This window comes from Uranotaenia lowii, chromosome 2 (genome assembly GCF_029784155.1).
Source record: "Uranotaenia lowii strain MFRU-FL chromosome 2, ASM2978415v1, whole genome shotgun sequence".
NCBI lineage: Eukaryota > Metazoa > Arthropoda > Insecta > Diptera > Culicidae > Uranotaenia > Uranotaenia lowii.
This window is the reverse complement of record NC_073692.1, coordinates 79,144,964-79,158,882: the sequence shown is the minus strand read 5'-3', so window position 1 is coordinate 79,158,882 and position 13,919 is coordinate 79,144,964. Positions and strand designations below refer to the sequence as shown.

General features: G+C 33.3%; 1 protein-coding gene across 2 annotated transcripts in view; it reads right to left on the bottom strand.

Moving 5' to 3' along the window:
• LOC129748498 (uncharacterized) overlaps window positions 1–13,919 on the bottom strand; it is a 279,431-nt gene that overhangs the window by 24,427 nt on the left and 241,085 nt on the right. For both annotated transcript variants that reach the window (XM_055743148.1, XM_055743150.1), the window contains one exon: window positions 8,854–9,060. In XM_055743148.1, coding sequence (XP_055599123.1) covers window positions 8,854–9,060 — 207 coding nt within the window. The remainder of the gene's footprint in view (window positions 1–8,853; window positions 9,061–13,919) is intronic.

Below are 13,919 nucleotides of genomic sequence, written 5' to 3'. Positions count from 1 at the left end.
ACCACCGTGCTTAACTGTTGGTCGCAAATTTTTCGGAACCAATTCAGTATTTGAATTACGCCATACTCTTACATGTCCGTCAGACCCAAAAATATTAAATTTGCTTTCGTCAGTGAATATGACGCTCTGCCAGAACTCTTCCGGTTCCAGGACATACTTTTGAGCGTATTCCAGCCGCTTTTTCTTACTCTTAGCAGATATAAACGGCTTCTTACGAGCAACACGACCTCGGTATTTTTTCTCATGTAGTATGTTCGGTAGCGTTTGAGGATTGACCTGTAGGTTCAGGCTGTCCGCTAGTTTCGGGGCACTGATTTTAGGATTCTGACTGATTTCCCTGACAATGATGCGATGGTGAGGAAACGTAAACTTCTGTTTGCGGCCTCTTCCTGGAGTAGTCTCCAGGGAGTTAGTCTTCTTAAAGTTCTGAAGGACATACTGAACCGACGATCATGGGCGTTTTACTATACCTGCAATTTTGGACAAGCTTTTATCGTCATTCTTCAGGTCAACAATCAGTTTCCGGATGTCAACGGGTATTTGTTTGTGAGGAGCAGACATTTTCCTGTTATTTTTTGTGGATTGAATTAACAGGAAAACGTCTGCTTCTCACAAAAAAAAACCCGTTGACATCCGGAAACACGAAAATCTACTGATTTATGCTGAATTAAGTTCATTTTACCGTATTTATCGCTCAGATCACTGGAAATTGTCTTTGCTGAGATTCAACTCACGTTTCTGCGTTTGACAGACTGACACATAACTGTTTTCTTGACTAATATTTGACAAACGCCTCAGTGTACGGACAATTTTTTGACGTCGATTTTGGGACTTTCTATACAAAATGATTCATATTATTTTTAAGGTTTAATTCATAAACATTTTTAATACTGATCTACAAAAAGGACTAGTTTCTGCGGCGAATGATGTAATTGTAGTATTTTTATTGACTGAAAAAGTGCTCTTTTTGATTGTTTGGATTTCAAGGTACGTGCTGTACGGACAATTTTTTGATACAGTGTACTTGAGCCTCATTGAGCGGCCCCTTAGAGTTGACCAAATGATCTTAAATTTGGCATGGGGCCTTGTGTAACGCTCGGGTACAAATTGAAAATTTAAAGAAATCCCAATTCTGTACATGAACTGTTAGCGGTCCATCTTCGCTCCAGCGTACGGTGCACATTTCTTTGTCCCCATGATGTACACAGGAATCGATCTTTCACTGCATTTCCAAAGACCAACAGTGGGTCCAACCTGCCTTTGGCTGGTTGCCGCTGCTGCTGGCTGATCATCGATCGCGTCCTGTTGAATTCGAATATTTGTATACCAATCACAGCGCAGATGCTGCCGTTCGCTCCAGCCAGACCAGACAGTAGTGCTGTGGCAAACCCGGTAAAGGATGGGAAAGACCGTGTCCAGCTCAGTCGCGCTTCACAAGGAGAGCTTCGTTGTTGTTGGCTGGCTTCAGGGTTCAGCAGAGCTTCGGAAATTTAATGCATGTTCAATACCAGGAATAACCATCCCCATTCTTCCTCCGAGATCTTCCAGCTGGTTTCAACAAGGAATCAAAAGAGAGGAAGTCAAAATAGGTCCTCGTAAACTCCGGGTAACAAACGGAGCTCGCGCGAAAGGAGACAAAACAAAAATATCTTATTTGATCTAGATTTTGACAATATTGTGGCGACTGGCGAGCTGTGTCGTAAATTTATTCGGGATCTGTTCAATATTTTTTTCGGGAGCAATGGACCCGGCGTGGCTGACGGGATCCGTGGGACTTGATGGTCATACAGTAGAGCCACTTACTTACTTACATTCGGTGCTTCAAATATTTGCATCGCATTTTTCCGGATTTATTTTTTTCCCAATTCCGATGTTGCTGTCCCCTTAAAAGGTATTGAACCGGGATCCCATCTTAAGATCATCATCGATACGTGCATCTCCAGGAGATTTTTTTTCTGTCTCCTCGAGTTGTTGGTAGACTTGCACCTCACAGGAGAGCATTCTTGAGTTATTGTGCATTATTCTCATCACAAACCGTGGCGGGCCGAAGAAGTTGGACAGGGACAGGCTGCTGACTGGTACAAAAAATGGCTACGAACGCGTTCGAAAATCGTCAAAGTTGTATGGTATCGGGAAGACGACGACGACGACAACGACACAGTAAAGGGTCAATAAGTTGGGGACAATACATACATTATGGTGCACTGGATATATGGATGGTGTTTCCTTTTTTGGGCCATTGATATGGTATCACATTTTTCCAGCATCGGGATCTCGTGCTTCTGTTCGGCGTTTCCATCTACCGGTACCGATAGAGAAATGAAGCTTGTCCTGCACAATGCATTCGGGGATGTTGGGTTACAGTGAGTATATTCCGTGAATGGCAAAGACCTCGTAGATCTGGTTTGATATTTGAGCAATTTCTATACAGAAAAGTATAAACCGTACATATGTACGAACGAACCCGTGATATTGGTTGTAAATATCAACGTAGAAATTCAACAATGCCAGCAAGAGGTTTTGATGTGATCCTGGTTTGAATAGAGATCATAAAGGTACTTCGAGATCCCTTATTAACACTTAACGCATTGGAGGGGGTTAAATGACATTGTTTAAATTCACGTTATAACTGTTTTTTTCGCAAATTTTTCTTCATGCCTTTTTTTATTTTCAAAAAGCTCGTATTTTTTCATAATATTGTTAAGAGCTGTACCGAATATTCGGTCGGCCGAATACCGTCAAAAAACCGTTAAGTCGAATATTCGGCTCACCGAATATTTATTACATTCAAAACCATCAAAAACTTATGGTTTTACTTAAACATTTTAGATGTATCCGTTGCTTTTCACTGTAGATAGCTTTATACTTTGATTATCGTTTATTCCAAATTTTCTTGATATATCCAGGCTTGCCCATAAGCCGAATAAAGAATTCGAGAAAAGTTAAATCTGACCGGGAGGGTAAATATTTTTTTAAACTATCCGGATTTTACCCGGGTTTATTCAGATTTTTTGCTAAATGAAATAAAAAAAAATCAAATATCTCTTTGAAAATTTTCAAATTTTCTGTTTCACGACGATTTTCAATAGTAAATCTAAAGTAAAATGTTAGATACGATTTGAACACTGCGGTTGTAATTCGATGAAAACTTTAAATTTCAAGTAATTTTATAGCTTTTTCCTCTTGTATGTTTAAAAATAATGCCTAGTTTCCAGATTTTCCCTTTTTTTACAAAATCGTTCAGACCCGACCATGTGGATAATTGTCGTAGAAAGTATTGTATACTTAAGGTTAAAGATCTTCGTGCTTTTTGGCAACTATTTCGAAGACCTAGCAAAAATGAGACATTCATCTAATTCGAAACAAGAAAAAAAGCAATTTCAAATAGCTCAATACCTGTTTTGTCCCAGATTTCATTGGAATCCAATCTCTTTTGTGATAAACGTTCTAGAAGCGACAAATCATCCGATGTATTTTCAGCTAATGGTAATATTTTGAAAATTAAAGAGACGTCTACTTAAAAAAAGATCTGATACATCTGGTTGGAAATAATCGACTTAAAAACAAGAGGGACATGAAGATGGCAGAATTGCAGAAATAGAACATTTCTATTATAAATAGCAGTAGAAATAGAAGTATTTCTATTGAAAACTCAACTGAATATTAAACCGAATATTCGGCCGAATATTTGTTTGGCCGAATAGTTGAAAAGGTCAATATTCGGTACATCTCTAATAAAACTTTTTTTAAAGTTTGTAAATTTCGTAAAACGTATGTGGTATACCTATTTATCGTTTTGGAAAGCTTGTAACGTGACTCAAATATGCTCAGACAATGTGATGATTGTAGCATCAATTTCAAAGCAATTCAAAGTCTAAGAGAAAAAAAATCAGAAAAAATATGCTTCGGAAAAAGGCCGTGAGTCAGTAATTAAGTGATAAAAAAAATCACTTAGTGCCTGAGAAAGCTGAAGTTAGATACTACATAGATGTTGCACATATGGAAATATTTTTTTGAAAAAATTTTAAGACCATAGCCACAAAAAAACATTGATGCAAATATCGTACTTTTTAATCAATCAATTGCCAAAGCTGTTCCAGTAACAACAGAACATTTTTGAAAACTGAATTTCAGCTGTTTTTCGAACTTTTTATAAGTCTGCATTTTTGTCATTTTTGTGTCGTTTTTGTGTCATTTTTGGACCATTTTTGGACTATTTTTCGCCATGTTTGGATAATGTTTGTGTCATTTCTAAGTCATTTTTGTGTTATTTTTGTGCCATTTTTGGGTCATTTTTAGGTAATTTTTGTGTCATTTTTGAGACATTTTTATGTTATTTTTGTATAATTTTTGTGTCATTTTTGTGTCATTTTTGTGTAATTTTTGTGTCATTAATGTGTCATTTTTGTGTCATTTTTTTGATATTTTTGTGTCATTTATGTGTCATTTTTGTGTCATTTTTGAGTCATTTTTGTGATATTTTTGTGTAATTTTTTTTCATCTTTTGTGTCATTTATGTGTCATTTTTGTGTCATTTTTGTGTCATTTTTGTGTCATTTTTGTGTCATTTTTGTGTAATTTTTGTCATTTTTGTGTCATGTATGTGTCATTTTTGTGTCATTTTTGCGTCATTTTGTGTAATTTTTGTGTCATTTTTGTGTCATTTTTGTGTCATTTTTGTGTCATTTTTGTGTCATTTTTGTGCCATTTTTGTGTCATTTTTGTGTCATTTTTGTGTCATTTTTGTGTCATTTTTGTGTCATTTTTTGTCATTTTTGTGTCATTTATGTGTCATTCTGTGTTATTTTTGTGTCATTTTTGTGATATTTTTGTGTAATTTTTGTCATTTTTGTGTCATGTATGTGTAATTTATGTGTAATTTATGTGTCATTTTTGTGTCATTTTTATGTTATTTTTGTATCATTTTTGTGTCATTTATGTGTCATTTTTGTGTCATTTTTGTGTCATTTTGTGTCATTTTTGTGTCATTTTTGTGTCATTTTTGTGTCATTTTTGTGATATTTTTGTGTTATTTCTTGTCATTTTTGTGTCATTTATGTGTCATTTTTGTGATATTTTTGTGTAAATCTTGTCATTTTTGTGTCATTTATGTGTCATTTTTGTGTCATTTTTGTGTCATTTTGTGTCATTTTTGTGTCATTTTTAAGTCATTTTTGTGTAATTTTTTTATAATTTTTTTCTTTTTTGTCATTTTTGTCCTTTTTCATCATTTTGGTCATTTTGCCTATTTTGTCATTTTTGTCATTTTTGTCATTTTTGTCATTTTTGTCATTTTTGTCATTTTTGTCATTTTTGTCATTTTTGTCATTTTTGTCATTTTTGTCATTTTTGTCATTTTTGTCCTTTTTCGTCATTTTGGTCATTTTGCCTATTTTGTCATTTTTGTCATTTTTGTCATTTTTGTCATTTTTGTCATTTTTGTCATTTTTGTCATTTTTGTCATTTTTGTCATTTTTGTCATTTTTGTCTTTTTTGTCTTTTTTGTCTTTTTTGTCATTTTTGTCATTTTTGTCATTTTTGTCATTTTTGTCATTTTTGTCATTTTTGTCATTTTTGTCATTTTTGTCATTTTTGTCATTTTTGTCATTTTTGTCATTTTTGTCATTTTTGTCATTTTTGTCATTTTTGTCATTTTTGTCATTTTTGTCATTTTTGTCATTTTTGTCATTTTTGTCATTTTTGTCATTTTTGTCATTTTTGTCATTTTTGTCATTTTTGTCATTTTTGTCATTTTTGTCATTTTTGTCATTTTTGTCATTTTTGTCATTTTTGTCATTTTTGTCATTTTTGTCATTTTTGTCATTTTTTGTCATTTTTGTCATTTTTGTCATTTTTGTCATTTTTGTCATTTTTGTCATTTTTGTCATTTTTGTCATTTTTGTCATTTTTGTCATTTTTGTCATTTTTGTCATTTTTGTCATTTTTGTCATTTTTGTCATTTTTGTCATTTTTGTCATTTTTGTCATTTTTGTCATTTTTGTCATTTTTGTCATTTTTGTCATTTTTGTTATTTTTGTTATTTTTGTCATTTTTGTCATTTTTGTCATTTTTGTCATTTTTGTCATTTTTGTCATTTTTGTCATTTTTGTCATTTTTGTCATTTTTGTCAATTTTGTCATTTTTGTCATTTTTGTCATTTTTGTCATTTTTGTCATTTTTGTCATTTTTGTCATTTTTGTCATTTTTGTCATTTTTGTCATTTTTGTCATTTTTGTCATTTTTGTCATTTTTGTCATTTTTGTCATTTTTGTCATTTTTGTCATTTTTGTCATTTTTGTCATTTTTGTCATTTTTGTCATTTTTGTCATTTTTGTCATTTTTGTCATTTTTGTCATTTTTGTCATTTTTGTCATTTTTGTCATTTTTGTCATTTTTGTCATTTTTGTCATTTTTGTCATTTTTGTCATTTTTTGTCATTTTTGTCATTTTTGTCATTTTTGTCATTTTTGTCATTTTTGTCATTTTTGTCATTTTTGTCATTTTTGTCATTTTTGTCATTTTTGTCATTTTTGTCATTTTTGTCATTTTTGTCATTTTTGTCATTTTTGTCATTTTTGTCATTTTTGTCATTTTTGTCATTTTTGTCATTTTTGTCATTTTTGTCATTTTTGTCATTTTTGTCATTTTTGTCATTTTTGTCATTTTTGACATTTTTGTCATTTTTGTCATTTTCGTCATTTTCGTCATTTTTGTCATTTTTGTCATTTTTGTCATTTTTGTCATTTTTGTCATTTTTGTCATTTTTGTCATTTTTGTCATTTTGGTCATTTTTGTCATTTTGTCATTTTTGTCATTTTTGTCATTTTTGTCATTTTTGTCATTTTTGTCATTTTTTGTCATTTTTGTCATTTTTGTCATTTTTGTCATTTTTGTCATTTTTGTCATTTTTGTCATTTTTGTCATTTTTGTCATTTTTGTCATTTTTGTCATTTTTGTCATTTTTGTCATTTTTGTCATTTTTGTCATTTTTGTCATTTTTGTCATTTTTGTCATTTTTGTCATTTTTGTCATTTTTGTCATTTTTGTCATTATTGTCATTTTTGTCATTTTTGTCATTTTTGTCATTTTTGTCATTTTTGTCATTTTTGTCATTTTTGTCATTTTTGTCATTTTTGTCATTTTTGTCATTTTTGTCATTTTTGTCATTTTTGTCATTTTTGTCATTTTTTTGTCATTTTTGTCATTTTTGTCATTTTTGTCATTTTTGTCATTTTTGTCATTTTTGTCATTTTTGTCATTTTTGTCATTTTTGTCATTTTTGTCATTTTTGTCATTTTTGTCATTTTTGTCATTTTTGTCATTTTTGTCATTTTTGTCATTAAACATTTATTTTTGCCCCAGTATCCCCTATTGGTAAATGAATCGCTACTGATTTTATTCAACCTTCCTTCATAGTTTGAGGGTGGGTCCATCAGCTTTATCCCGGAGCGATCCGAAAAGGGCAGTAGGCAACAGGGAAAAGGGTAGCAAGCAGGTTAGTACAGTACAGCTCAGGTTGAGTCTTGGAATCCCGCGTGTCCAAGCCTTCGACGTCGTCTTTGTTGTTGTTCGTTGTCGTGAAGCGCATGAACCGCGCGATTAGTTTGCGATTGGCGCGCGGAATTGAATTTATGTTGAGATTATTTTGCTTATACATTTTTTTTTCTCTCTCTCTGCTTTTCAAGATGTTGTTGGGCGAGAGTTTTGTATGGTTGCACCCGTGTTATCTTTCTGAACGGGTTGTCCTTCACTTATTTTCTCAGTCACTTAGCGCGAAACGAGAAGCAGGAGTGGGGTACCCAATTATTTGTTCGCTAGATATTGAGGAGTCGATTTTTGTGCGCAAGCGGCTGACCGAACAACGAAATGAACCAGAAGCGCGGGACCGCGTGTGTGAGATGGAAAATTAAAAACACAATAAAAAGTAGTTCGATACCGGTGGAATTCAGCATTAATTTAATTTAATTATTCCCCTTATGGTCCGATGGTTCTTAGATTTGGGGTTGAAGAAACGGAGTATTTAGTGAGCATGTTTTGTATACGCATAACGAGTTCGCTACCAAGGAATCAGCGAAGAGCTCCCGGAATGATAAATTATCTTGAATTTTTTTCGCGAGCCAAGACTGTTGAGGGAAGCGCGTTCAAGTACAGTGGTAATATTTCGCTTTTCGGAATGTTTTCTTGGAAATCGAGAGGCTTACACCGATGTCCGATTGTTATGTTGGTTTGGCACTATGGCGTGATTGTCCTTTTATAGCAAAAGTTTACGTAGAATTGTGAAAAGTCCGTCGCAGTTGAAGTCGTGCATTTTCAATCGTCCATTGAATGGTAATTTTCCCTGCTCTGGTTGCCAATTACATGAACAGTGGTATAGGTCAGACGTTGCCTTCGAACATTTCATAGCTCAGACACGTGGCAGAAGCGCTTCTGCAAACTTTTTGTTTGTTTGTTTCAATCAGACCTACATACCATCCACAACCTTTGCCCAAACAAGCAGATAGCAAATGTAATTAATTAATCACCGTCACAATAATGATTACCAGTGGAATTAAAGGATCAATTATTGCCACTGTTAGTGATGCGTAACATCTTAGATAGGGCAGAAATAGCTTCCTGTTGCTGCACTCCCACCCGTTTATTGATAACGCGAACATCACACAAGGGAACATATAATGCTCACTAATCATTCAATTAGCGTTGGCGCGCATTTGTGATTTCAACCACGTGTAGACGTGAGAAAGCCGGAACAGATTTAGTCATAATTGATCCTTGTGCCGGAATCTCCTCACCCTTACACCATAGATATGTATTTTCCAACCTAATCCCCCCATCTAATGAGTGATCGAGACTTACCGCTTCAGTTGACTGATGGTTTTGCCCCGATAGTCGCATCCATCTTCGTTGCAGGCAAAGTTTCGCTCCTCGGAGTGCCGGCAGGCCAGATGGGTTCGCACCTCGGCCGGGTTGCGGCCAACGTAGTAGCAGTCCGGATGTTGACAGGCGAATTCTTTGATCGATTTCGGCGCCAGGTGTATTTTTTCATGCTGCGTCAGGATGTGGCTGGACGGTGATGGAAGGAAGAAGAAAATTCCGAAGCAATGAATAATTATTTTTGGATTAATTAATTGCAAATGGAAAAAAGAGCAATGCGATAATTCGTTGTTAGCTGATAGGTGCCGGCGATGAATGCATGGAATTCATATTCAAAATACAGCTTTTTTTGCATGGGCTGAAAGCTATACTTTTTTAAATTTTTTTTAAACTAGTAACAGAAAATACGCAATCAAAACAAAGAATATTTCTTCAAACATATCTTCTCCTCATCTAAAATTCAAAAGTCGGCTGGCAAATCTTGGCAGCAGTCTTGAATCTGAAATCAAAAATAATTATCTGTAATTATATGAATCTATAAATAAATCCATTCTCTTTTGATTTTATGATTGTGAAAACACTGGTGGATTTTTTAATAAACAAGATAAAAGATTAAGAAAACAATTAATACTTGAAACTACTTAAACGTTTTTTTTTTATAATGCTTATCGTAATGTGATTTAGAGTTGAAATGTTTGTCATAATTTAAGCTTTAGGAAAACTTAGAGAATCAAATAGTAATTGAGTCAACATTGCGCAAAAAACAATTAAGCTTTGAAGTTGCTACTTCGAATAATTTTTCAAACTAAAAATTTAGACTTGAAAAACAAAGACAAAGTTATTCAAAATAGTTCAAATTTTTTTAAAGTTTGTCTAAAAACTCGGTAAATTTCATAAAACAAACAATATAATTTGGGTAATTTATTTGGAAATGTTAATAAAATGTTCACTTAATTTATCGGCCTTGTCGGTAAATGTCATGTTCTTTCAGTAAGAACATTTCAAGATTATGAATTTGAAAATTTGTTTCTTGAGAAATAAATTGAAGACATGTGATGAAAATGCTTCTGATCAAATGCTACTCGCTTAAATATTTTTAATAGCTATTTATTTCTTCTAACTTTCAATCTGCATAAATTTTAATAATCTTGAAATTTTCTTAATTCAAGAACATAACTTTCACCATTATGGTCATTTTATGTATAAAAATATGAACAACGGGTTTTATTTGGCTTTTTCAGAGAATTCACGGATCCAAAATACCTTCTTTTCTATATGTATGTATGTATGTATGAGAACCCACCAGTGGCTGATAGGTCTTTCGACCCGAGGCGGTACGGGAAGTCTCGATCACACATTCAAATTTTGTCCATGCTTAACTCACAAACAATATTTGCAGTATTACCAAGGGGTCCGTTACCACTGGTTTGGGATAGGTTTGACTCATCAAACTCTTTTCCAACTGTTCGAAACAAATTTAAAATTATCGAAAGATACCTCAATATCCTTCGCATAATTCCAAACTTGCCGAGATACTCCGGCTGGCTTGAACCCACAATCCATTGTATTTCAGTCTTTCGTTCGTTTGATGACCTATCCAACCCCCCACTGATCCCCTTAAATAGAGTTAAGCTATTTTGAATATTATATCAATAAAAAATGTAAACATTTATACTCATCATCTTACCTTGGAACTATTCCAACTAAATATTTTTTTCGGAGGATTAAAATTGAAATAAACGGATACTTAGCTGAATTTTCTGGATCTTGATGCACGCTACAATTTTCTAGCTTTTCCCAATCAAGGCAACCATCGTAATCCATCCTAATTAACGGTTCCGTTCAAATACATTTCTTCCACAGACTACAACTTCTCAAACTATGCTCTAATTTCCCCTTGATATTTCAACTTCCATTCATGATCACTTTTTTCACAACACCAGACAGTTCGATAAAACGGCGTTCTACAGATAAAACTAACTGTCCAGTTCACACTTTAGGTTTTACCGATTAAAAAATCGACAGCTGAATTTAAATTTACATTAAATTGTTTGAATTTTGGTAATTTAGAATTTTCAGCTCCAAAAACCACGTCTGTCACATTCCAAAATACCTTCTTTTCTATATATAAATAAAATTTTAACATTTTTGGAAGACATTTTTTTCAATTAAAACTTTATATTATAAAACTTATTTATAGAATTCAATTGATGATTCAAATAAACAAACTTCTCAAAATCTGCAAAACGATTTGATTTTTGCTTTAAAAAATTTCTCAAGTGCAATTTAGTTAAAACATACTTTAAAGTTCGTTTACAATCTATTATTTAACAAAATGGGAAAAAGTGAGCAAATAGAAAACTTTAATAAGTTTTTTTGCAAAAGTAAAAAAAAAGTACGGTCATGGGGAAAAAACCTAATTTGTTTTTTTGAAATTTTGAAGTTTTATCAGAAAATGTGCAGAATTTTCTAAAATCTATATATATAAAAAGCAATTATCTGTATGTTTGTTTGTCCTCTATAGACTCAGCCGTCTTAAGAGCTAGAGATCTGAAATTTGGCATGGATGCTCATTAGGACCAGGAATGATGAAAAATGTTATAGATTTTTGGATGACCCCTTCCGAAGAGGGTCGTCCATACAAGACAAATATTGTTTTCGCGTTATTGACGTTATTTTCCGTCGGATTGTGATGAAAATTTGCACATGAGTGTTTTGAGAGACAAGCAATCGATTACAGTTATCAAATTCAGGGTTAGGGGTCGGCAAAAGGGGTCGTCCATATCCACTGATTAATGTTTTTGCGATATTGGCGTTACTATAGATCGTATTGTGATGAAAATTAGCACATGAGTGTTTCGAGGGACGAACGATCGATTTCAAGTTTCGAATTGCAGATTTGAAGTTGGCTGATGGAGTCGTCCATACCCAACTTTAATGTTTTTGCGATTTTGACGTTATACTACATTGGATTGAGATGAAAATTTCCGCATAGGAGTTTTGAGGGACGCTCTATGGCTTTCAGGTTTCAAATCTTGACTCAGGGGTCGGCAAAAGGGGTTATTATCTGTTCACTGTTTTTACGATATTTTCTTGATTGAGCATAGAATTGTAATGAAAATTGACACATGGGAGTTTAACAGAAAAGATAATTAATTTCAGGTTTCAAGTTTTGAATCGTGGTAAAAAAAAGGCCGTCCATGTTAGTTGCTCACTGTTTTCGCGATATTGTCGTGATCATGCATCGGATTGAGATGAAAATGTTCAGATGAGGGTTATAAACTATGAGCAATTGACTCCAGGTAGCATGTTCCGTGTCAAGGGTCGGCGAAAGGGGCGTCTATATTCACTGTTCACTGTTTTCAAGTTCCTGACGTTATTTTGCATATAATTTTTGAGGAGGTTTTGAGGAACGTAAAATTGGTTTCAATTATCGAATTTCGGGCCATGGGAAAGAAAAAGAAGTTTCATTGAAAGTTCAGTGTTTTGTGCAATTATTTTTTTAATTGATACCAATTTAAGTGTGAAGGTCATGCAAAAGAGTCGTGCACATAAACAAATAGCACATGTTTCTGCCATAATGTCTAGATTTTGCAACCGATCGAGAAGAAAACACTCTCACATAAATTTTAATAAAAAGCCAATCAACCGTTTAATTTGAATTTCAAGCAATAGTAATAGTAGCGACTTTAAACACTGTTGAATTTTTTCCCCAAAATTGTCGAAAGAATGTTTCGAATTCGTTTTCTAAACTCATTTTGACGTACCAATGATTTAAAGCGAAACGAAGTTCGTACGGGATCAGCTAGTAATTGATATGGGAGAGTGGGGAATCCTGGGCCACTTTTTTTCGTTGTTCCATAACTTCTTTATTATAAAAGATAAAATGAAAATAAAAAAATGGTATGGTTTTCTACATTTTCAAGGTATCATTAAGTTTTTTTATAATTTTTAATAAGTTATTTTCCCCAAATTCTGACTGTTTGAAAAAAAGCAATATTTTTTGGATTTGGAAAAATGGTGGCGAATCGTGGGCCACCAAATCCAAATCGATAAGACAACGTGCAAAATTTATGAGTTGACCCAAAACTGTGATTTCCTAATTCATTTCGTTATTTTAAAGCAATTTCAGATGATGAAATAAAAAAAAGAGCTGTGTATGATCGAAAAGATTTCAAAGCCTGGCTCGCGAACGTTTTTGCAAAATTCCTTATACAAGATGGACAAAATATTTTTCATAACTTTTCATTTGGCATAAGAAAGCTGTACAGATAGGAAAAACGTATTTTAAGTTCTGAATGTGTATAAAAACATCAAAATATAGGTGGTTCAAGATGTGTGGCCCACGATTCCCCACAAGCTATGTTTTGCAAATTGGTTGCGTTTGTGTGACTTATTGATGTTTCATCCAAAATTCCTTTTCCACGTGAAAAATCATGATAAAGCTAAGATCATAAGCGTATGAGCATATTTTTGTTATGCACTCAAGGTTCCCCATCGATGAAATTAGCGGATGTTTTTTTAATTATGTAAGTAAATTTTACTAACTTTTTATAGCTTGATAAATAAAAGAAGCATATGGTGCGTATTTAAGTCAACAACATATTGAAATATATGCTCACGCAAAGTGACGACGATGACAGTTGGTTTGAGATTTTATCTCAACACACACCTGAGATATTAAAAGTGGCCCACGTTTCCCCATGGCCCACGATACCCTACTCTCCCCTACTTATTTTCAAAAGTTGCAAGACACCAAGACTAATCGAAATTTGCTCTTAAATTCTTTGCACCTTAATAAAATGTCAATTTTGTGGCCTTGTGTAGTTTATAAAAATGCTTTGAATGTCGAGTTGAGTATTTTGAAGAACAATAAACACAAATTGAAGGTGATGTTGAAATTGATTGGTTTCTTTAAGAATATTTCATATTAGCATTAAATTTGTTATGATATAAAAGTTTTTTTTTTAAATTATTATTAAAGTGATAAGTAATAACGAAATGGATGAACTTGTTTAGATACATTTCTTAATAAAAATCAATTTCAA